The sequence below is a fragment of the Hippocampus zosterae genome, chromosome 9 (genome assembly GCF_025434085.1).
Source record: "Hippocampus zosterae strain Florida chromosome 9, ASM2543408v3, whole genome shotgun sequence".
NCBI classification, from domain to species: Eukaryota; Metazoa; Chordata; class Actinopteri; order Syngnathiformes; family Syngnathidae; genus Hippocampus; species Hippocampus zosterae.
In genome coordinates this window covers 25,111,849-25,136,896 of record NC_067459.1, presented here as the reverse complement: position 1 = coordinate 25,136,896, position 25,048 = coordinate 25,111,849, and the positions used below count along the sequence as shown (strand labels likewise).

Below are 25,048 nucleotides of genomic sequence, written 5' to 3'. Positions count from 1 at the left end.
GCGTGGGTTTTCTCCGGGTGCTCCGGTTTCCTCCCACATTCCAAAAACATGCATGGCAGGCTGATTGGACGCTCTAAATTGTCCCTAGGTGTGAGTGTGAGTGCGAATGGTTGTTCGTTTCTGTGTGCCCTGCGATTGGCTGGCAACCGATTCAGGGTGTCCCCCGCCTACTGCCCGGAGACAGCTGGGATAGGCTCCAGCACCCCCCCGCGACCCTAGTGAGGATCAAGCGGTACAGAAGATGAATGAATGAATGGTTTTGGATTTAGTTTTCTCTATGTTTAATACAATTTGTCAAGTACACCTTCCTCCTGCCTGCTTTTTGGGGTCCACCACCACCTCGCAACGTGACACCAGTAAGTCATTTTTTTTACACTCTGGGATTGTCTTTGCGCTAATAATGAGAAAGAATAACAAGTGCGAGTGTTATCGGAGTCCGACCCACTCCGGGGCTTTGGGGCTATTAATGGCCTTATGACAGCTATTGTGTCGCGCAAAGGAGATGTGGCCTTTTACTAGCGAGCATCAACACTGCCACTTTGTCGAACGACACGCTTAGCCCAATCCTTCGTGTCGAGGGGACACAAACGGCACGATAAAATCCCACTTTCATGTCAACAGATTAAATGACATTCATCCCACCCGTTTTCCGATCCGCTCGATCCTCAAAGGGGTCGCAAAAAACCGCAACGCTCGCCTGTCATTGATTATCCGCGAGTGGAGAGTCAAAGCTTAATTTGCTGTGTCGTGACAAAGTGCGGGCGCATGCGGGCGCATAAATGCAAAGGCCCACCGGGGGGAGTCTCGCAGCGCACGTGGGCTTTGTGCGGCAGCGCGACATTTTTTTTTTTTTATTTCACCGATAAAATGCTTCTTCATTCATCAATGCAGATCCTCGGGTGGAGAATTTTTGGACGTATAAAGCTCAGGTTCGGACGGTAGAGCGCCGCGGTTGAAAATCAATAGCGCACGCCAGCAATGACAGGAGTCCAAGGCTTTGCCCGTCCAATAGCAAAGGTCGGTAAGGTCACACTCAAGAGTCAACCCGATGGTACGAGTCGGCGTATCGGGGGCCGAGCTTTGAAAGGGGTTGACTGTGGGCGGGCGGGCACTGGCAAAGCAGGTGGATGGATCGCCTCAGCTTTGGGAACCGGTCGCTGACCCTTTTCCCTGATTCCTTTCCTGTTTGGAAGCAGAGCGGAGGTACGGCCGGCTTGTCCCGTGCCACCCGCAACCTGTTTTCCTCGCAATTCGCCCCTCCCCCTCCGATTTTCGTCATGTCATGTTCCAGGTGGAGACGCGGGCAGTCCAGGAAATGTGTGTCCTCTGTGCAAAAAAAAAATAAAAAAAATTCAAAACATGTTTTGACCGTCTGCGCCACATCTGGGGGGTGGGGGGGGGGATATTTACTCCCGAAGCCATTCTTTTAGGCAGCTGCATGACACAATATGCTTGACAGGATCTATTTGCACGCCCTGCAAAAGCAAAACACATTTTGGACCAATGAGAGGAAAAGGGTCAACCGGAGCGGCTGTGAATCCAAGACAAGAAAAAAAATAAATAAACATAAGGGTGAAAAAAACAAAAAACAAAAGCAGTCATAAATGTGCCACGAGTCCGCCACTTAATTCTGCAAGCCGGTTTGTGACAGTAGGACAATGCAGTCGGTGAGAACAAAACAACTGAGTCATGTGTTATGCAAGCGCCAGTAGATTCAGCTTGCTGGTGCGCAAGGTGTGCACGGTGGGCCGTGTGTGGCCCGCTCCCTTCTTCAATCCGGTCCACCCAGCTCCAAAAGAAAGACCAATAATCTTTTGGACATGACCACAACATGTAATGAGAAGAACAAAAAAAAATGCAAATGACGGACGTTGTAATTTATAAGAGCCGTCGGCCTTCGCGCGGCAACAATCAATCAATCGGCTCCGAGAAAGGTGACCCGAGGGCTTAGCGGCGCCAACCTTTCCCATCTGTTGCCAAGGAAGTGCGGCCCGTTGCGCAGGAAACTGGGAGAGCGCTTTCCTGTTATGAAGAGAGCCTTTTCGAGGGTTGCGCTCCTTCAATCGGGCAACAGATGCTGGGGCCAGGAAGCCCGGCCGTGGCCCCCAGCGAACTGCCCAGCGCTGGCGAAAGACACAAATCGCCCTCACCCACCTTGAGCGTAAATCTGGTCACATGCGCTCCACAATACAAGGGAGATCGAAGATCGAAATAGTCTCCCGACTGACTTGAGCACCTTTCAAAAATATGTTGATCAACTATTTTAGGGTTATTTTCGTCGCTTCACTTCCCTGCGAATTGCGACTCGTTCCCCCAATGCGAGGAATCGTTTTTTTTTTTTTGGGAGATCCGAAACACCGCTCGGACGCTTGATTTCGTGTGCAGGAATACGGCGCCGTATGGGGTGTTTGCGCTCCATGAAATCCTGCCTCGAGGCAGGAAGCCAAAACGAGCCTCACTCAGAAGAGGGCGGGGGTGAGGGGGGGGGGTTAGGGGGGAGGGCGGAGGAGGCGCCCGGCGCGCGACGCTCGACACGCGCATTTGCTCCACCGGCGAGCACCCGAGACGCGAGATGCTGCGCAACTCGGCTCGTGACACCTGATTGCCCCCCAACCCCCCACCGACGCCCTTGCCTTTGTGCGAGGATTCACTTTGCGGAGGATGCGGTTAGCGTGGCGGCGAAAAATGAGCGTTCCTCTCGGCTCCCGCGGATGACGACGTCCCACGATGAACGCAGGTTGGTTGCTGAGATGCTGCGAGAGTTTTTTTTTTTCTCGCTCGTCTGTCGGGGCTTTCATAAAGTAGATCGCCTGCTTATGTTTGGTCCGGGGTGGACGACTTGAATTTCAGATTGGTGGGTGATTGAAAAGATTTTGTGCCCCCACGCGCCCCCACCCCAAGAGAGAAGTCAAAGTGAACACGAAGCGGCGATTGTGTGATCACTAACTGTATTGTGTCAATGCTTGGGAAGTTCATGATGACGTCATTTATTTCAAGACAAGGTCACAACACATTTGGAAAAGATTGTTTTGTTTTTGGTGTTAATTAAGTGTGAGCTTATGTTATATTATTAATTATCATTTTAAGTTTGAGCCTCATATTATTTCATGTTAAGTAAATTCGATTCTGTTGTTTAATAATTGCTTGGACACTTTCTTTATGTTGATAGGTTCTGATTGGCTGTTAAAGTAAGAGAAGCAGGAAGTGATTTTAGTTAGGAGGGGCGGTGTTCTTGGACGTTTTTTTTTTTTAACTGCATTGAAGGATACCATCTCTCCATCTGTCATTCGTAAAGAAGAAACAACCAACCCCTCAACTTACATAACTATAAACCGTCAAACCCAAAAAAATCAGCAGAAAGTAATCTGCCCGAAGTCGACATTAATCCCTTCACGGGTCGTCCTTTTTGTTGAGCGGTAATTGTGAGCTTACATTTGCCAAAGCTCGGAACGCAGTCGCCCCGTTCCGGCCGTTCAGGTGGGACTTTTCACCATGTGGACAACTCGCGACCCGTGTTTGGAATCGCCCTGTCCGACCGTGGGTCACTTTGCAGTTGGTTGCTTTGTCAGGCTGGGACCTGAGTTTTTCTTTCGCTTTCCTCCTCTTTGACATCGTCCAACAGCCTTTTTAGCAACAGCGTGCGCCCGACCCTGCGTGAGTGCGTTGATGTAAGCTTTCGGTGGAAGAATGACAAGAAGGAAGTCCTTTTTGTGCTTGTGAAAGTGTGTACTCTGAGACGTCCGCGGTGACCGGGGGTCTGCTAATGTCCTTCCCGTGGAAATCCTGTGCGGGAAGCCCAAAAAAAACAAAAACAAAATAAGCACGGATAAAAAGCCAACCATTTATTTCAATGCCCGAAATGAGATCTCGACAGTAATTCACAAAAGAGCGAGGCGCACGTCGAGACGCGGTGTCTAACAGATAGGACGTGCGTCAGGGCAGGTGCTCAATAACAGGAAGCGACAAGGGGTGTGCACACTTTGTCAGGAACGGGCGTGTTTCAGGATTCCAAAACTCCATAAGCGGTCGTCGTTTACAGTTAGCGCCTAGCTCTGAGTGTGTGTGTGGTTTTTTTTTGGACGAAGAAATGGACATTTACAATTCCAAGTATACAGATGTCGAGGAGGGTCCACAGTGCGCACCCCCATCGAGTGAAGGCGTGCGTCGTTTCCCAGACGGGGAGATGTTATTGTTTCTCCTCTAAGTACGCCGCGGTTCTCTTGTTTTTCCTGCCGATAATGTTCCCTGCAGCCTTCTGCGTGTCACAGACCGGTGGACAGGACGTGGTCTCTCCCTTCACATTCCAGGGAGAAACCAGGTCCTCCAAGTAGCCCTTTTGTCATTGAACCTTACTTGACCCCGTTTTTATTCTTTTGACAGATTTCCAAAATCCGCCGCAAGTCCCTCGAGCGAAGGTCCGAAGTCATTTGACCATCCGAGTGCAGTCCAGACGGATGCCGAGGCCTTGTCCCCCCGGGCGTGGGTCGAAACCTCCTGTCGCCCCCAAACCCAAAGGCGTCCGTGCGTTTGTAGCTCAGGCGGGGCGACGCTCCCCACAGGCTCTCACGAACGGGGACCTGCTTCACTCCGATGAGGAAACGGATCTGAAGGAGAAGGACAACGAGGGAAAGACTGAGACGGAGGAGAGGCTGAATGGTGTGACAGCAGGAGAGGTTCGGGTCCAAACGGATCGCGGGGCGATAGCTCGTCAAAAGCAGGACGACGACATCGAGCGCGTCGGCTCCGAAGACGCGGTCGGCGCGGACGACGCTTCGGCCGCGGACGGTGAGGATCCTGACCGGAACTCAGTCCACCAAAACGAAGACACGCCCGATGCGAGTGAAAACGAGGAGCCGGACGGCGGCGATCAAGAACCCACTGACCAAAACTCCGGTGAAGAAAACCTGCATCCGATATACTCGCCCAGTCTGGGAGAGTCAAAGTGCGTTCAGTTTCACTTGCCCTCGGACGACGGCGCGCTCGAGAACGCGAGGTTCCTCTTTGGGTTCCGCACGCTCCCGACCGTCACCGAGGAGTACCCCTACGATGTGATCGGCCCCGCGGATGACGGCGGTGACGCACGCGAGTCCAGCGGCCCGGCCGAAAGCGCCAACGGCGAAGCCTGGCAACCGGAACGGGCCACCAAAGACGTCTCCGGCTGCTTTCGTTTCACATCCGGCACCGAGGATGCGTTCGGCCCGTATTCCGTCATCGAATCCGTTCCGTCGGATGAAAGTCGCACCGCCGACCCCGAGTGGGGGGAGGATGACGCAGATGAAACTCGAGCAAACGCTCAGCCAGCATCGGCGCCCGGCGACCCGGAGCCTTTCTACGTGTCGACGGACGACACGGACCACCCGGAAGATGAGCGAGTCCTCGCAGATGGGGCCCAGGTCGAGGAGGGAACCGAAGACGGGAATCCGCACGGAGACGAAACAAAGGAGGCCGCGGATGAGTATGCGGACATTGAGGATCCTTGCCGCCGAGGAGACGAGGACCCCGAGCGGCCGGAATGCGCCTCGTCCGAAGACTATGTGGAAATAGGCGACGAGGACGAAGAGGAATGGCCCGAAAAGAGACCCGCCAAAGGGCGAAGTGCGCGACAGAGAACGGCTCAACGGGAGCAGGCTTTCCTCGGTCAAAGAAGAAGCTGCCAGCCCCGCCTGCGGCTGTGCAACATCACCGTGCCGCAAGACCTGGACCTGGGCCGCACCCCGGAGCTTACCAACCGGGTGGTGTTTGCCCACACCACCGAGGCGTTCGAAGAAGACATCGAGGAACTGGATTGCCATATCGTGCCTTTCCACGAGGACACCGACTCGGACAGCGACGAGCACATCTACGAGGAGGCCGGCTTTGACTCGGAGGGCGAGAACTTTTTGAACCTGGACAGGAAGGCCGCCGTGACTCGTTCTCGCTCTTATTCCGGCAAAGTCCCAGGTTACGTCCCGGAGACCGTGCCGGAAGAGACGGGCGCCGAGTACCAAGCGCACGACGAGCGCGCCGTGTCCCCGGATGGGAACGGCGAGCCGATCGGATGCTCGCAAACGCCCCCCAAATTCCTTTTGTCCGGCCGCTCTGCGGTGAGCCCCGACTCGGCGTTGGCCAAACTATCTCCGACCGATGAGCTCCGGATCAAGAGGAGAGATGAGGCCCTTTCGCTTCCGTGCGTCCGGACGTCTTCCGGGAGTTTCTCCCAACGTAGTCGCCGATCATCCAGTGGCGTTTCCACCCCGACCTCCCTGGTGGACATTCCTCCGCCCTTTGAACTGGCGTACATCACCAAGAGACCGGTAACCAAGAGTTCCCCCTCCCTCTCGATCCAGCACGATGCCGACGAGAAACTCAAGAAGAAGAAGATCTCCTTCAAACGCCTTTTGGCCCTCAAGTTCAAGAGGAAGTCCGATTCGAAAGGCCTCGGCGACGGCTCCATCCGTTCCTCCCGGTCCTCTTCCGAGTCCAGTCATCACGGCGCTGCCAGAGTCATCGAGCTCGACCGTCGCAGCGCCTCCGGCTCCCCGCAGCCGCGGCCGCCGATCGTCAGCCCCCAGCGGCCTCCCTCGGAACCGCCGTCCACGTTTGCCTTCTACAAAGATCCTCAGAGGAGGAGAAGTGACCTCAAATCTTTTGGCAGAGGCCTTTCCAGAGTCGAGTCTTTCGAGGAGCGCTCGCATCGCTGCGCCGCGCCGCTGCCTTTAACCAAACCCCGCTCCATCTCCTTCCCCAGTGCGGACACCTGCGACTACGAAAACATTCCGGCTATGAGTTCGGACTACGAGAACATCCAAATTCCGGGCAGACCCGCCAGATCGCACACGGTAACCGAGTTTTTCGACGATCCCCATCGCGCGGCAGCTCCCTGCAACGAGAACGACGGATACGTGGACATGAATAGTTTCCCCGGGATAGACGGCAAACCCTCCAAAGCGGACCCTGAGAGGTATGCTCCGTTTTAACCAACTTGTTTGTTCAACCGCTCCACCTGTACCTCTGTGTTTTCACTCAATGGGTCTATTTATGCAAAACGAAGTGATTTGGATCCATCCATCCATCCATCATCTACCGCTTATCCGGGGCCGGGTCGTGGGGGCAACAGCTTTAGCAGGGAAGCCCAGACTTCCCTCTCCCTAGCTACTTCTTCCAGCTCTCAACGGATCCCGAGACGTTCCCAGGCCAGCTGGGTGACATAGTCTCTCCAGCGTGTCCAGGGTCTTCCTCGGGGTCTCCTCCCGGTGGGACATGCCCGGAACACCTCACCAGGGAGGCGCTCAGGAGGCATCCGAATCAGATGCCCAAGCCAACTCATCTGGCTCCTCTCGATGTGGAGGAGAAGCGGCTCGACTCGGAGCCCCTCCCGGATGACCGAGCTTCTCACCTTATCTCTAAGGGAGAGCCCGGACACCCTGCGGAGAAAACTCCTTTCGGCCGCTTGTATCCTGGATCTCGTTCTTTCGGTCACGACCCAGAGCTTGTGACCATAGATGAGGGTTGGGACGTAGATCGACCGGATTGGGATCCTTTTTGTTCTATCCATTGACCATGCTTGTCATAATCAAGAGATTCTCCGCAGGTAATCCCCCTGTGAGACGATTTCAATTGGGGAGATGAAAATAAATGACTTGACATGCTCTGCATTACACAGACAGAGGGGAAGGAAAAAAAAAACACCTGCACTCCGCTGCTAACTGCTAACGTCGGTATTATTATTATTTTTTTTTTTACTGGCATATGGACTGAATGCGAGTGTTGGCGGAGTGAAATTGCTCCATTTTTATCAGCCATTACAAACGATGAGAATGCTCTGTGGAAACTCGCATCTACGGCTGCAACTCGCCTGACGATACGCATAACCGGACTGAACTCTATAGCGGTTAATGGAAGTACCCCCCAACCCCAACAGCCGCCCCCCACCTCGCTCCTGCGCCTTGTTGGAGTGGGCGTGTACAAAGCCTCGGAGTCACCTCAGCGCTTTGTTCGGCATGCAGGGACACCTTCTCTCTCGACGCATCGACCTGAAACTACGCCTCTTTCCGCAATATGGCTGCCGATATGGCTGGGGGGTAGGGGGGGGGGGGTGAAATGCTGAAGCTGCAAAGTGGCAACTCAGTAGTCTGTGCTCATTGTTTGCAGTCCTGCAAGAACCTCTCCAATTGCAGTCTCGACCCCTTTCATGCTGCGTGTTTGAAACCGAGTGAGCTCGAACCCGCTCCACGAGTCCGTTCGGCGAGAGACGGCCCTTGTGGGGGAAGCCGGCTCGTGTTTTGCGGATTTAGAGGTCACTTTGGGGAAGGTTAGAAATGATCGAGCGACAGCTCAGTGAGCGCAGATTATTCACGTGAGATAGTCATTGTTAGCGGCAATTAAAAGTGGGGATGGGGGGGGGGGAGTCATTAGAGGTGGAAGTGCACATTTGGCATCAGCGAGGAGAGAGACGAGGAGCGCAGGCGTGAGAAAACAAAGAGAAGCCGAGACAAGAGAAAAAGGGCAGAATGACACTTCTGCTGGAGTTTCCAAGGGCTTTTATGAAACTAGCGCTCTCGGGGGCGCCTTTTTCCTTCTCGCTGCTTGATTGCACCCCGGGGGGTGTGCGGGTTTTACTGCAGCGTGTGATGGAGTGAGCAGTTGCCGCGCTCAGGCGGGAGCCAAATGACCTGAGCCTGAGCAGCAGCTACGGTTGCTACGAGGCGTTTTCATTCTCAATTCACATGCGCGCTGAAAAAACGCACAGAGTTGCCACTTGGCGCTTCAAGTTTTGTGGCTTCAGCATTTCACATTTCCGCCACCCCAAAATTTACAATTAAAAAAAAAAAAAAGGAAATATATATTTATTATAATTTAAAAATATATACATATATATGTAGGGCAGCCCGGTAGTCCAGTGGTTAGCACATCTGCTTCACAGTGCAGAGGTACCGGGTTCGATTCCAGCTCCGGCCTCCCTGTGTGGAGTTTGCATGTTCTCCCCGGCCGGGCCTGCGTGGGTTTTCTCCGGGTGCTCCGGTTTCCTCCCACATTCCAAAAACATGCGTGGCAGGCTGATTGGACGCTCTAAATTGTCCCTAGGTGTGAGTGTGGGTGCGAATGGTTGTTCGTTTCTGTGTGCCCTGTGATTGGCTGGCAATCGATTCAGGGTGTCCCCCGCCTACTGCCCGAGGACAGCTGGAAAGGCTCCAGCACCCCCCGCGACCCTAGTGAGGATCAAGCGGCTCGGAAGATGAATGAATGAATATATATATGTACACAGTAAAAATGGCTTTTGACAAGGGCCGCAAGGTGAGTTACAAAAGATGGAGGTGGGCAGAGTGAGATGGGGGGAGGGCGGCATGCCGACTCATACTCATTGCGCACGGTTCCATTTTGGGAATGGCGGTGGCGCAAAGCTTTTTGCCGGTGGCCGTCGTGGCCTTCGCTATGCTCCGGAATCGAGGAGTGGCTTCCCTTATTGTTGTGCTGGGCGGTGGCTCCGTGCTGAGGTGGTGGACAGGGCGTGTCGCCGGCTCCCCGGGCGGGCCCCGTGCCAGCCATTCTTAGGTCATTGCCAGGTCAGCCCTGGGGAGGAAATGTCCAGCCTAGTGGCTGTTTACAGGAAATGCAGGACAAGGGTCGCACCGCGGCATGCGGGAGACGGCGAGAGCGAGACATGACCGGACCGATGGCATCAATGTGTCACCATGCGGGCTCTGAGCTGTGCTCCTGCTAATATTGCCGGGTGGGCTCTTTTTTGGGGGGGTTGTTGAGGAATTCTCATCCTTTTTATGGCCATTTTTACTTGGGGCACCTACAATATAGAGCAGATCACTTCAGTATGACCATATTGACATGAGAATACGTCTTTCGGATTCCCGATGGGTCCTTTTCTTCGTCGTTTGTTGTGTTCTTTTATTTTCGTCTACATTTCTTGGACCCTACAATCATCTTTTTTTGAAAGGAATGAAAAAAATCGATGCTAATCAAATGCTGAATGACTCCGATTATCTTAGTTTTCAGTAGCCGTGGTTAAAAAAAAAAAAAAAGCGAACAGCACGTACTAGTCTCAACCTGCTAGCTGCTAGCTTACAACGTCGCACGTCGTGTTAGCATCATGCGACGTCGCATACGAAGCGGCGCCGCTACGGGCAGCAGCACATCATCATTATTAAACGCAACAAGCGTTCAATTCTCACATTCCCCCCCCCACATCAGTCTTCCTTTTATACAGGCAGGGAAAAAAATAACTTTTTTTCGTCTACATTTCTTGGACCCTACAATCATCTTTTTTGAAAGGAAGGAAAAACAAATCGATGCTAATCAAATGCGGAATGACTCTGATTATCTTAGTTTTCAGTAGCCGTGGTTAAAAAAAAAAAACAGCACTAGTCTCAACGTGCTAGCTGCTAGCTTACAACGTCGCACGTCGTGTTAGCATCATGCGACGTCGCATTCGAAGCGCCGCCGCTACGGGCAGCAGCACATCATCATTATTAAACGCAACAAGCGTTCAATTCTCACATTCCCCCCCCCCCCCACATCAGTCTTCCTTTTATACAGGCAGGGAAAAAAATAACTTTTTTTCGTCTACATTTCTTGGACCCTACAATCATCTTTTTTGAAAGGAAGGAAAAACAAATCGATGCTAATCAAATGCTGAATGACTCCGATTATCTTTGTTTTCAGTAGCCGTGGTTAAAAAAAAAAACAGTACTAGTCTCAACCTGCTAGCTGCTAGCTTACAACGTCGCACGTCGTGTTAGCATCGTGCGACGTCGCATTCGAAGCGCCGCCGCTACGGGCAGCAGCACATCATCATTATTAAACGCAACAAGCGTTCAATTCTCACATTTCCCCCCCCCCATCAGTCTTCCTTTTATACAGGCAGGGAAAAAAATAACTTTTTTTCGTCTACATTTCTTGGACCCTACAATCATCTTTTTTGAAAGGAATGAAAAAAATCGATGCTAATCAAATGCGGAATGACTCTGATTATCTTTGTTTTCAGTAGCCGTGGTTAAAAAAAAAAAACAGTACTAGTTTCAACGTGCTAGCTGCTAGCTTACAACGTCGCACGTCGTGTTAGCATCATGCGACGTCGCATTCGAAGCGCCGCCGCTGCGGGCAGCAGCACATCAGCATTATTAAACGCAACAAGCCTTCAATTCTCACATTCCCCCCCCCCCATCAGTCTTCCTTTTATACAGGCAGGGAAAAAAATAACTTTTCTTTTGTACTTCTTTCCTGTAGTAGTGCCATTAGACGCGGGTTTTTAAAAAAAGCCTTTGCGATTGCATCAAATGTTGCTTGTCGAAAATCATGAAAACTTCTGAGAAATGTCTTTTGCATCGTACGGAAGTCTCAACCTGTTTTCGTTTATTTATTTATTTTTGGGTGTACCTTTGGGGTACCTTTGAATGTGGCAGGTGGGGTTTTTTTCCCCCTCAGGATGTGAATTTTTAAAAAAAGAGAAAAAAAAGAAAGTGTGGCTTTTAGATCACCTTCCTTGTTCGGGGAAAGTGGTCAAACACACTAAGTGGGCCTTAATGGTTGGGAGAATTGGAATACTGACCTCAGGTGGCATTAAAGGGATTACACGAGAACCGAGCGAGCCCCCCCCCCCGAGCCCTCGAGACGGAAGGATTATCACTGGACATACACAACTCTGTCATGGATAAAAGGATGGATTGGTTCTAATGTGGTCCCGCGCGCACCTCACCGTCTCGGATTCCGCTTCCCCTCACCGGGGTGGCAGGTGTGCCGGAGCCTTTCCGGGCCGACTGAAGGCCCGAAGTGCTCGGCGCACATAGACAAGCGAGCGGTTTCACTCACAAGCACACCTGAGGACACTTTCGACGCTTTCGTGAACCCGACGTGCGCTTTGTATTTGTTTGTTTGTTTTTGGAAAGTGGCGACTCACGGCTGCGCGGCAGATTCCCTTGCGTTTTGATGTTGGACTTTGTCTCTCCTGTGGTCTTGCAGCGCCTACACCGAACCTTTCCCGCTGAGCTCAGCCGAGGAGGAGGACCACGGGCGCACGTCGGAAGAGGAAGAAGGGCCCGCCGAGCAAAGCTGCGATCGGCCGGTGAGTTCGGGGGGAACAAACGAATGGCAACGCGACGGGGCTATCCATGCTACGTCGCGCGACGGTGGAACCGCAGGCGATGGAAATGCGTTTTTCATCCGAGGGACGGCCCTCTCCGGCAAACACGACGGCCACGGAGTACAGTACGGCCTCGCCGGGAAAGCTCCGAACGCTTTGCGCGCCGTGTGCCGCAAACTTTTGATTAGCCTCTAAATCATTGTTGTGGCTAATACATAATGCATCAGGATTTCAAAGCGCCATCTTCCAGAGGGCCCTCGTGTCTGTGCTGCACTTTAATGAAATCGTCCGTCTCGTTCCGACAGCAGACCGAAGGAAAAGAAACAAACAATGTCGCTTGACTTTTGGTTTTCCCCCGTCTTGATTTCTTGAGTCCGTCGCCCTTAGGCTAGCGTTTAGCCGCCGCTGTTATCGCGCCGCGAGTGCTCATTCATCTGTCACTCACACAGACCGACGGGCGATCCCGAGCGTTCTACGTCGCCAAGGAACTCGTGGATTCGGAAAGACTGTGAGTATCGCCGTGGTGTTCATCCCACCCAAACACGACCCCCCCCCCCCCCCCAACCCCCCAGTGTCACCCACGCGGAAGCTTCTCCGGCGCAGCGCCAATCTCATCCTCACTCGTTGCTCATAGATAATGTGGAGGCGCCGTCGATAGGTGAACTTGTTTCCAATTGTGTGAACGCTACGGGGGCAAAAAGCCACCCCCCCCCTCTCAAGATTTCACGTCGCATTTGTGAGCAAGTCGTCCTTTCTGCTTTCATGGTGTCTTTTCCGTCTTTTCGCAGACACGTCAGCGCCCTCAAGTACCTTCAAGAGGTAAAAGCTTGCATGTCCCACTTACCCCGACACCGCCCCCCCCCCCCCATTGCCCGCCGCCAAGCTCCGCTGAGGTTTATCAATGTTGTTGCAGCAAGAGCGACTTCCTGTCCTGACAAAGTTAACACGCAAAGTGATGCGGTGTGTTTACAGGCGCCCTCTGATATTATTGCCCCCAAGTTGTAGCTTGACTTACTCGATGGTCTCCATGCACTCCAAAAGTCGAGAGAAAAGCAAAAATCAAATCGGCAAGTGAGGCGGCTCGGCTGGATTTGATGAAAGCAAAAGTGAGAGTGGGGGCCTCGCCGAGGGCAAACGGAAACACTGAGCGCTGTTACGACATTTGCGAGAGGAAATCGAATTCGAATTCCGTAACAAAGTCTGAAAATGTGACCGAGGCGTGAAGCGCATTCGACTTTGAAGCATTCCGCCGGCTCGTTTTGGGGGAGGAGCTGGCGACTTTTCGGAGCCATTGTTCCATTGTCCGATAAGGAATTTCTGGGGGCCGTCCCCGCGCCAAGGGAGGGAGGCCGCGCTCCTCGTTTCAAGTCATTTTTGGCACGATTTGGGTTTTCTTTGTGACCTTTGACCCCCGGCCGTTGATCGAAAATCCAGCGCGTGCATGTGCCGGATGAACGCCTCGTAGCGCCGAGCCGAGTCACGGCCCGCTTGATTTGCTCTGGCAGAAGTCAATCGCTTGTCTGGCTTTTTTTTTGTGGGGGGGGGGGAGGGGGGACGCCGTTGCTTTCATTTTGGTCATCGTTGTTCTTCATCCGAAAGCGTCCGTTTCTGCCGAGCCATCGTGTGGCGCTCGGGGCCGTGACGCAACGGCGTCCGGCCGTGGTTCGAATGAATGCAGACGCTCACTTCCTCCTTTCCTGAACGCCTCTGCGCAGGGGCCAACGTCTCCGGCAGGAAGGATGTTTAGGGAGGCCATTTTCCTTCCTTTTCAAGCCTCCTTCTTCAACGTTGACCGGCCACCACGTGAAGCGTGAGCTTCTCCGATGTGAAAGCTTCTGCATGACTACTGCGGTTTAATTTGCGCTGACTCGGCAGCACCATGTTGCAACTCCTCTCTGACAGTGTCTGTCAAACCTCAACATAGTTCTCTCTGCCATTTTTTTTTTTGGTGGTGGGGGGGGGAATACTTGGAATACTGTCTTGGAAGGTGGCTACTCACGCTCTCCCCCTTTCTTCTTCCAGCCTTTTCTCATCATCCTTTTCGAATCAACGTATCCTGTTTTTTTTACTTCTTTTTTTTTTTTTTTGGTCTCGTGAAGGACTTCAGGCCAGCAGTGGGCCAAGCCGTGGCCGAGGACGGGGGTCCGCTTCTGGATGCTCAGAGATTGGAGGAGATATTGGGTGTCCTTCCTCAGGTCTTGGCTCTCCACAGCAACATCCTGGCTGAGCTGGAGGAGCGCATTCATCACTGGTACGAAGCGGTGGCAAAGGCACCCAGCGTGCTGTTTCGGGGGGGGGGGGGGGGTCTTCTTTATTTATTTTATTTTTTTAAGAAGAGTTTGTTGTCCTCTGACGTCTAGGGAGGAAGGCCAAAGAGTGGCGGATGTGATCTTGTCACATCGTGAGGACTTCAGGGTGTTTGATACCTTCATCTCAGAGTACGAGCGCAGCATGGCTTTGCTGGAGGAGAGCTGCAAGGTCAACCCGGCCTTTGCCGGCACGGTCAAGAAATTTGAGGTGAAATCTCCTGAGCGAGTCTCTCTTTCACATCCATTGCATGCTCGACCTTTTTTGACCCGAGATCTACTTTTCAAGATCGACTTGGGGGGGCCAGTCGGCGGGCTACCGTCTGTTTTCCCAAGTGACTTCTTCGGAACATTTGAAAGTAAACGCGCTCGCTGGTGTTCGTGTGGAAACATTGAGAGCACTGAATAAAAAGACGGGATATGAATGCGATGAGCAAAGATAAGTGCGTGGCATTCTCATTTGCATGCAGCCGCGTGCCAGCGCGCGGAAGACGTTGGCCAAGTGCATTCAGCTGCTCACAGCAGCGCCTCGGCCCTACTTTGATTTACAGGACGCTCGTTGACGCGGCGCTTCCAAGTATTTCGAGTTTGGAAAGAAAGTGGACAGTGCGCCGACTGTTTTCACTCATGAATATTTAACGGCAGCTGCCTCGTCCTGGGGGGTGGGGGGGTGGGGGGGGGTGAAGCACCAACACCAACATCAACAACAGCAACCACCTTGTAGCTCCTCCGTTCCGCTCCGGCTCCATAGTGGCGAGACGCTGCAACTGCACGTAAAATACAAAGCTGCCGCAGAGCGACACGAATCGCTCAAACTCTGATGCTTGGATCTTGCAGAGGAGAAGTGCGGAGGACGCCGAAGTGCCACTGAAACAGCAGCTGCTGCAGGTCCTGGTCCGAGTCCTGCAATACGGCATGCTCCTGACAGGTAACGCAGCGGCGGTTTCAAGATGGTCGCCGCCGTGGAACCTGGTCATAACTCGCTCTTTCTGCTTGACTTGCCTCCGCAGATTACCTGAACAACCTCTCCCCAGATTCTCAAGAATATGAGGACACACAAGGTATCTCCCCCCCCCTCCCACCCCCTTTTTTCAAGATTTTCAAAGCACAGTGCCAAATCCATCAAGTCCTGAAACCGTTTGTTGCCACTTGGATCTTCTATTGTGTGACCCGTCCTTCCTCGAGACGATGACGTTTCAGAAAAATTAACTTTTTTGTTGTTGTTTTTGTTTTTTTTTGGTGACGCCTCGACTTTGTTTTTGTGTGTTGCAGCCGCCTTGGTGGTTGTGTCCGAGGTGGCGGACCAGGCCAACGATAACCTGAAACAGGGGGTAAGCAGCGTAGGCGTTGAGTGCGAGGTGATGAGGCAGCTAGCAAAGGTCGTCGCATGATTGTTGAGTTCCAAGATGATCTGTTTCTCCGTGAAACAAGCAACTGGATTTGTATTTTTCGATGTTTGTAGTCCCGATGTGGCCGCTCAAAGAATGCCGCAATCTAACATGTGAGAGGTCGTACGTGACTGGCGCTTCTCTTCCAAACAGACGCTAGAAGGGCAACCAAACGCGACCCCGAGATCTTTCTTTCAAGCGACAGCCCAAAACTTTTCAACCAAAGAATGAAGCGTGTCGGCGCCGGTTGCTTCGCGAATCACCTTCGAGCGACGCAGCAACTCTCGCCCAGTGCGCTTCGCCTCATAATGTCTCTGCTCCCTCCGATGTTTCAGGAGAACTTGCTGCGTATGGTCCACATCGAATACAGCTTGAAAGGCAAGCGGGACCTCCTGAAGGCCGGCAGGGTGAGCCAAAGCGGCCGCCAGTCAAAAGCGGGGCGCCTCGTCTTCCGCGTCTCACGTGCTGACAACTGATTCTGTTGGCAGATGTTCGTCAAAGAGGGAACACTCATGAAGGTCTCGAGGAAAAGCAGACAGCCTCGACATCTTTTTCTGGTAACTCTTCCCCGACCTCATCACAGCCATCGCCCACCGGGCCTCGCTCAAGAGCTGAGCGCAAAAGCCGCAGACGCGGCGCCTGGCTTCGAGCTCGCTCATTAACACCTCATCGCAATCGGGCCAAAAGGCAATTTGCACTTTTCTCGAGAACGCTGCCTTGGGTGGGGGTTGCTTGGCAACGACACACCCAAGTTTTGCGCGTGAGATTGGGCAACACTGGGCCTCGTTTCCTTAACCTGAGCCACGTCATCTTCGGGACGGTGGGGCGGGGCCTCGTCTGTCACGGCGCAAGGGCACATGGCCACAGTTGAAAAATGTCCAGTAGGCGGCGCACCCGCCTGCAGCCCGGGCCTCCCCCTGCACTCTCCTCCCCGCTCGGCGCTTGTTTAGCAGGGCCCCCGCTTCCTTGCAGGATGTTTGGTGGGGGCCATTGGATGCTGGCTTCCTGTGTATTGGGAGGGGACTGACAGCAAAGCCAAGGCCAGTCAGCCCGTAGAATGCAGACGGGGGGTTGGGGGGGGGGGGGGCAAGTGGAGGCCCAGAACCCAGCACAGGGTGGAGAATTACTGGATGTGGTCTTTACGCGGATGTTTAGAACGCACGTTAGGTGTGACCAATGATGTCATCCCTTTTAAAAAAATTTTTAAATGAAATACCTCCCACGCACAACACAATGGGCGCTCGGTGTGTTCAGGGAATAACAATACTCTGCTCTTCCGTGCAAATAAACGCCTTTATTGGCTTATTTTGTTGTGCAACTTGTATGTAGGTGGGAATCGGGGCCCCGCGTCGTTGCACAAAGTCGCGTGAACGCTGGGAAAGGAAACGGCTTCATCCGTAAGAATGTGGCAAGGGCCAAAGGGATCGATGATCCACGGTGTGCTCGAATAGCTCTGGAGCTTTGTCGTCATCTGGTGGCGACTCGGGGTACTGCACTGCTGGGAAAACCCACCTCGTCATTGACCCAACAGTGCAGTGCATCGGGAACAAGTTGTCTTCTTCCGAGGTGGTTTTGAACAGGCGCCTGTCTCCATGTGTGTCCTCCACCAGATGAATGACATCATGCTGTACACCTACCCGCAGCAGGATGGGAAATACAGGCTGAAGAACACGTTATCCCTGTCTGGAATGAAGGTACAGGACCTTCGTTTTTTTATGAGGAACGGTCCCCGTGGTCCCCAACCCATGCCATACAGTTACGATTTTCATAGGATGAAGGTTGTTGACAAAACAATTTCCCCTCCACGCACACGCAGGTGAGCAAACCTGCCCTTGACAACGTCCTGAATTGCCTGAAGATCGAAGTGTCCGATATTACCATTACGCTCTCTGCCAGGTAAATAAAACAGACAAAAAAATAAAAACATTCTGCCTTTAGCAATCAAATCCCCTGTGACGCGACATGACATGACGCGAAATTCAAAGCGGTTTTCTCGCTCGGTGACCGTTGAGTTTTGACATCATTGTCTTTTTTTCAGCTCGGTTGGAGAGCGAGAGGACTGGTTCCACACACTGAGTCGAGCAATTGCCGACCACGCCGCGGGACTCTGTACCTTTGGAGGAGCCTGTAATGAGGTGAGGCCGAGCAAGTGATTCGTCGCGGCAATGAATGGCAGTGGGGGCATGCGTTAAAATCAGAAGAATATTCATTCATTCATTCATCTTCCGAGCCGCTTGATCCTCACTAGGGTCGCGGGGGGTGCTGGAGCCTATCCCAGCTGTCTTCGGGCAGTAGGCGGGGGACACCCTGAATCGGTTGCCAGCCAATCGCAGGGCACACAGAAACGAACAACCATTCGCACTCACACTCACACCTAGGGACAATTTAGAGCAGGGGTGTCCAAACTTTTTGCCAAGGGGGCCAGATTTTATGTGGTAAAATGTCGGGGGGCCGACCTTGGCTGACATTCTTAACATTGAACAACAATATTGTTCAACAAATTTTAGTAAGCCAGTCTGTTTCACATTTCCATTTTTATTTTAATTTCAACAATCTTAAGAATTTCTTTTGGTTCATTTGAAACAGGAATTTGAAATATGACATATCAGTCAATATAAACACGGAGTGATGTCTTGTTAACTCGTCAGTGATGCCCTCTAGTGTCTAAATGCTATTACTCATTTAGTGAATGCTATTACTCATTTAGCCACTAGAGGGAAGCAGCACTCTATGAAACATCACTCCCCAGTCTACGAGACCTCAGTCAATGCAACACGTGTTCCATGGCGCCCAACCTGCGGGCCAGACGGCACTGATTTTATGACGGGGGCCGAGGGCCGGATGAAATTCGACCGCGGGCCGTATTTGGCCCGCGGGCCGGACTTTGGACATGCCTGATTTAGAGTGTTCAATCAGCCTGCCACGCATGTTTTTGGAATGTGGGAGGAAACCGGAGCACCCGGAGAAAACCCACGCAGGCCCGGGGAGAACATGCAAACTCCACACAGGGAGGCCGGAGCTGGAATCGAGCCCGGTACCTCTGCACTGTGAAGCCGACGTGCTAACCACTGGACTACCGGGCCGCCCTATCAGAAGAATAGCTCCTCTATTTTCCAGTTTTCTATATAAACTGCCGCCGCGTGTTTGTTTTTCATTGGCCGGATGCGCCAACAGGCCCGCGAGAAGCTGTGGATGGCCTTGGGTGAAGCCGCTCCGGTTCCGGTGCCGCCGTCTCAGGCGATAATGTGCATGAACTGCACCTCGGACTTCAGCCTCACTCTTCGACGACACCACTGCAACGCCTGCGGCAAGGTTGGCCGGACCGCGCGGCCCCGAGACCGGGTCGCGATGCCTCGTTTGCTCCGCTTCAGACTTTCGGACTCGTGTTTGTTGGCCCCGCAGGTCGTGTGCCGGGCTTGTTCCAGGAACAGATACCCGCTCAAGTACCTCAAAGACAGGCCGGCCAAAGTGTGTGACCGCTGCTTCGCCGAGCTCAGGAAAAGAGGTGACCGAACCGGCGGCACGTTGGGGCGGGCGAGGACTTCCTTTGTTGCCGTGTGAAAGTGATTTCGGGCTTGATTCTAGGCGGCGGCGAGTCAGGCGCGTGCGGCAACTCAAGTCCGCCCACTCATCGGGCCGGTCGCCCCCTCTCTGCAGTCTTCCAAAGCTGGCAGACGCCGAGTCTCTGGAAGAGCAGGAGGAGCACGGTGTGCCTCAATCAGGTGTGGCGCGTTCGGGCTCGGCGTGCAGTGAAGTTGGCCCGGACAAATTCATGGTCCCGGGGGCTGACTTGGGGCGACTGAAACAAAAATCCTTCCCTGACCGGGAATCGAACCCGGGCCGCGGCGGTGAGAGCGCCGAATCCTAACCACTAGACCACCAGGGACCTGACAATGTCGCCGAAGAATGACCGGCACCCGAAACGGTCCCAGGATGCATTGACAGAGTCTTTCCAGTAGAGGTCACTATTATGCAATGCTGTAGCAGTGTTGCCCAAGTCCAGTCCTCAAGAGCCCCCCAAACGGCTCAACATCAAACTCTGCGAAGGCTCCGATCAGGATCCCGATCGTTCGAATCAAGTGTGTCGGCGGAGGGTGGCGTCTAAAACAGGCTGAGTAGGGGTTCCTCCAGGACCAGACTTCAGCACCCTGACACTTACAACAAACCCAAAAAAGTTCTTGATTTTCAGTCGTGTACCCAAATGGACCACAATTAGCCACCTGCTGACGTGTCACGCTTCAGCGGTTGGGAATCGGCGAGCTACCGGATGGCCGCTCTGCGCTCCGATGACACTCTTTTGCTCGCCATGATGCTGTGTTGACCCTTTGCCTTTTGCGTGTGCACTCGCAGTTGCCTCACGGGGTGGACGGCTGCGCCATGAGTGGCGTCTTACAGCGCCGAAAGAAGAGCAAGAGGAAATGGAAGCGGCTGTGGTTCCTCCTCAAAGACAAGGTGCTCTACACCTTCACGGCCCGCGAGGTGAGGGGGCGCAGAGTCTGCCGCAGCAGCCCTCTTCTCCTTCATCCGCTGACTGCCTTTGTTTTCACCCGTCACCGGACGGTTCCCTTCTGAAAACTCTCTGTGACTTCGCAAGGGCCCGTCTTTGCCCTCTTGTCGTCTCGACCGTGCGCGGCAAACGTGCGGTTTCCATATTTGAAACGTCAACTTGCAATGGCGTCGACGATCAGACAGACAAACGACATTCACCGAACTGGTCTGTTGTCAACTGCCTGTAGTCGCAGACCTTCACCAACAGAGGGCGCAAAAAATCCCCGTTCACATTGAACTGAAGCCAAACATTTTATCCACATAGAAACGTGAAAATTCCTGCTGGGGGTCACCGTTTTTTTTTCGCTTTTCACAGTGGAAGGGGGGGAGGTGTCCGGTACCACCTAACTGTGAAAAACCGAGGCATTGCCGTATCTTTCTGACTTGGTGTAATATTTCATCCATCCATCCATCCATCCATCATCTACCGCTTATCCGGGGCCGGGTCGCGGGGGCAACAGCTTTAGCAGGGAAGCCCAGACTTCCCTCTCCCTAGCTACTTCTTCCAGCTCTCCCCGGGGGATCCCGAGTCGTTCCCAGGCAAGCTGGGTGACATAGTCTCTCCAGCGTGTCCTGGGTCTTCCTCGGGGTCTCCTCCCGGTGGGACATGACCGGAACACCTCACCGGGGAGGCGCTCAGGAGGCATCCGAATCAGATGCCCAAGCCACCTCATCTGGCTCCTCTCGATGTGGAGGAGAAGCGGCTCGACTCTGAGCCCCTCCCGGATGACTGAGCTTCTCACCTTATCTCTAAGGGAGAGTCCGGACACCCTGCGGAGAAAACTCATTTCAGCCGCTTGTATCCGGGATCTCGTTCTTTCGGTCACGACCCATAGCTCGTGACCATAGGTGAGGTGTAATATTTCTTCAGGACGAAGTGGCTTCCGAGAGTCTACCTCTGCAAGGCTTCACCGTCAAGCTGACGGAGAGGCCCGAGGCGGATGACAGTGGCAACGTGTTCCATCTCTACCACAAGAAAAGCCTGTACTGCAGCTTCAGGGCCGATGATCATCACACGGCGCGCAGGTCAGCATCATTCTTTGTGGGCTTCGTTTTGGTTTGGCATAAAGCGACCGGCCGCCGTCACAAGTCGTGGTTGAGCCTTGTAGTTGGGCTCCGCCGGTGTCTGACTTTCTACCTACGTGTTTTTTTTCAGGTGGGTCGACGCCATTGAGGAGGCCACAGTTTTATAGCGGCGGCTTTATCGAAAAACAAGCCATTCCGACAATGGACAGTCAGCGGAAACCTGATCTATCGACCCGTCGTCTCATCCCTATCCCCCAATATCCCAACATGGATGTCACGGGAGGTTATCTCGGCAGCAGCTCAAACAGCCACCCGGTAAGGAGGTCACCTGCTCGGCGACCGATCTTTTTTTTTGTCCTCAATGCCTTCACTCGAGAGTCCACTCTTCAAGAGCAGCTAGGACAGCGTTAAGATTGGATTGTCTTCGCATTTTGTCCATGGAGAGCAAAAAAACGGTTTCTTCTGTGTATTTTTCTACTGTTGGAAGTGATTGTGCCATTGGATTAGGGATTGTGGATCGCGCTCTTGGCCACCTTTCTGTGGTGTTACTGCTCTGTAAAAAAAAAAAACATGTCAAGGTCGTTATTTTTAATGCCTCCTTGCTGGCAGAAGCTACAACAACAAAAAAACAACAATGTGTGGGGGCGGGGGGGCATTTCAATATTTTGAAGGCTTCTTCTGGGTATATATTGTGAAGTCGGCGATCCATATTCTGTATCGCGTATGCAGCGGCAACAGGAACGGAGTTTGCATTTAAATTGAAGAAACAAATGTTGAGAAAGTGCCATTTTATTTCGTCCTGTTGCGTTCAGCGCAATTTCCATTTCATGATAAATGCGCCTGAGTGACAATTGTTACAATGCTGTCGTACTTTTATGGAAGAATTGCGCTCGCCCCCCCCCCCCTTTGAGCTCCCGACGACTTTGTCTTTTTAAGGTTTCCAGTTCCAACGGAAGTAAACTATGAACGTAATATTGCGCCGCTGTAAATATACTACCGATGGTTGAAATTGGACTTGATTTTCATGACAGAAACTGCCAATGTCAAATAAATCTGAAGCTTTGCACTTCTTCTGAGTCTCTAACGCGGGTGGATTTCTTGAACAGAGAAAATGAGATCTGTTCACGCAAAGTTCACGTCCCCTCGTATGGATATGAAGACATCGTTTTGCTCACACTTGATAAGTTCAACGCACTGTCAGCAGACGGATGCGCAATATCGCTCTTAATAAATGCACATTTGTTTTGCCAAGTTATACATTTCTTCATCGGAAAAAAAACACACACACATCATACTTGACAAATACGACGACCTTATATTGTGTTCTCAAATATTTTTCCATCTCGGGGTAGAACTTCAAAAAAAGGCAGTCAGAGTCCAAGTGAAGTTTTCAATTGTTCTTTTGTGTTCCAGACGTTAAGTGTGACATGAGATTGTACCTCTTGCATACAGTGCATTGGAAATGTAAATATATACAGTATATATATATAGATATGGATGCATATAAAAATAAACTCTCTGAAAAAATAAGCAAGGGTCTCGATATGCCTCTCTGGATGCCTCAAGGACAACAAGCGCAGTTGCTCAAGGTGAAAAGTGGCCAACGCCAGTCAGAAATCCATTCGGAAAGCCACGTTTCAAACTTCTCTGAAGGCATCGAGGTGTCGAAAGATTTGGAGGAAGAGGAGCTCAGGATGCTCAAACGCTCAGGATGGGGGAAAATGTTCTGTCGCGTTTGCAGGCCACCCTGCAGAATATCTTGGCAGGTCTCGATAACAACGGCGTAGAGCGGTCCCAGGAACATGGACGACGCAGGAACAAAGGCTGACCGGCGACTCGGCATTCTTTGAGTGAGGTCACTTGCCGGAAATTGCTGAACGAAAGCATTTTTCGTTGTTAGGCGCGTTGCTATGGGCTCAAACTATTAACCGTCGGCGTTTGTTTTCACGCGCCTGGGCCGCAGAACTCGTACTGCTCGTTAACTGCTCGTAAGCGCCAAATGACATTCCTGAGATCATTTGTCAAAGCAGTTTATCGATGAGAAGTGGGGAAATTCCTTTGACGTCATCTTGCGTGCGCCCGTGTCGTGTGTTGATTTATAGATGCGATCACCTGTCCTGGAAGATCCCCGCCGCTATGTTAGGCATCCAACTAAAGCAACGTCGTGTGTGTGTGTGTGTGTGTGTGTGCACCTGTTAAACCCACTATTGAGGACCTGGGGGGCATCGATTTTTTTTTAATGTCTTGTGTATAATTAATTGGTTCTGTGGTGTGACTGGAGCAATGAATCCGTTCATGGGCTCCAAGGTCAAGGTCATTATTATTGTCAAGTATGCTTTATGTAGTTGTCGAAATGAATTCAAACCAGTCGTTTGATCCAAGCGTCGAGAGCGACACAACGCTCGTCCAGTCGACGGGCTGTAATCCCAGTTTGACTTTTCAAGTTGCCCTCTCAGAGCCCGACCGCCGTGTAACGCAACCCGGCTCGGAGAAGTGAATTCCCGAGCGCAGAAGGCCCACACGATAACATCAGACTGCTCATGAAAATTGCTTTGAAGATTTCAAGGCATGACGAGATCACTCAATATACTAATTTACTTTTGCAACATCTGCGACAAGAATCATTCCAAGTGTTCTCAAAGGGAAAACTGCCAGGTTGAAAAAGACTGGATTTTGGGGGGGAGCGCGCTGTAGCAGAACTCATGGAGAGAACAGAATGTTCCAATAAAAAATAAAATTAAAAAAACAGCGGTAAAGGCACACACAAGTTGTCGAAAAGTTTCATGGGAGGCCGGTAGATGACAACTACCGTGAGGGCAAACCTTGTTCACGTTTGACTCAGGCTTTCCGATTCACCGATCAGCACGCAAGGTGAAAGGCTCCTTTCTTCACCGTCATTCCTCCATACGGGTAACGGGTAACAAGCGTGGCTGGAAAGTTTCCACGCCGTTAATCTCCAAATCTTGTTTAGCGCGACGGCACCGTCGACGCGCCTGAAATAAAGTGGCATTTCAAGAACAACCGGCTAGCTGCTCTTTGTTTTCCTTTGACGCTCCACTTCTTAATAACATCCACACAAAAGGCGATTGGATATCGATTGGAATTATTTAGAGCATCTCACAGGCTCGTGCCGGAACGACCGGTTTTACAATCGAGAGGAGGAAAAGAGGCATGACCGATGAACACCGAAAGCCTGTGTTAAATATCTGTTAAATACGTGCATTTCGTGGATCTCGAGGCCAGTTAGCTGCCATTTCAACAGCTTGCGTCTGCTAACCTTCAAATCAACACATGTGAATACAGCTGGGGGTGTTGGAACAGGAAAAAGTTACTACCATTTCAAAGTTGTAAACACAAAGTAATGTGTTTGTTAGCCACGACTTACCGGAATACCGTAAGTTGTGGCTAACAAACACATTGCTTTGTGTTTACAACTTTGAAATGGTAGTCATAACATTACAGTGATGAGAAAAAAAACAGTATTAGGAGGGCTAAAATGTCTGCTAGCATAACAACACGCCGTGTCCATCTGTTGAGAATATTCAAGCCAGAGGACAAAAATTGCAAATACACAGAAGTGAGATGTTTTACATGTATATAATTATCCACATTTTAAAAGGCAATGTCTTATATATTGATCATGTTAAATAAAAATCTAAATAAAAAGGGAGACTAAAAAAGTTACATGGAAACACATGTACAAAACACGC

The 25,048-nt window shown here is 52.0% G+C and overlaps 1 protein-coding gene and 1 non-coding gene across 4 annotated transcripts; one reads left to right on the top strand and one right to left on the bottom strand.

Moving 5' to 3' along the window:
* The first annotated feature begins 260 nt into the window (after positions 1-260).
* Positions 261-22,868, top strand: fgd5a (FYVE, RhoGEF and PH domain containing 5a). Of its 3 annotated transcripts, none has more exons than XM_052075361.1 (21): positions 261-356; positions 4,381-6,940; positions 11,950-12,052; positions 12,520-12,578; positions 12,859-12,889; positions 14,170-14,321; positions 14,431-14,587; positions 15,214-15,304; positions 15,387-15,437; positions 15,649-15,707; positions 16,100-16,171; positions 16,253-16,321; positions 17,375-17,458; positions 17,581-17,660; positions 17,803-17,899; positions 18,939-19,076; positions 19,167-19,269; positions 19,350-19,486; positions 20,115-20,216; positions 21,184-21,338; positions 21,469-22,868. In XM_052075361.1, the coding sequence occupies exons 1-21, from the start codon at positions 278-280 to the stop codon at positions 21,503-21,505; spliced, it is 4,416 nt and encodes a 1,471-aa protein (XP_051931321.1). In that variant the 5' UTR covers positions 261-277; the 3' UTR covers positions 21,506-22,868. The 3 variants fall into 3 exon arrangements, with proteins under 3 accessions (XP_051931321.1, XP_051931320.1, XP_051931322.1); XM_052075360.1 differs by having other exon boundaries at positions 20,115-20,243; XM_052075362.1 differs by lacking the exon at positions 261-356 and adding an exon at positions 2,545-2,737 and having other exon boundaries at positions 20,115-20,243.
* trnae-cuc (transfer RNA glutamic acid (anticodon CUC)) lies at positions 19,579-19,650 on the bottom strand. Its single transcript has one exon. It is a non-coding gene; the product is annotated as a tRNA-Glu (tRNA).
* Positions 22,869-25,048: the final 2,180 nt, after the last annotated feature.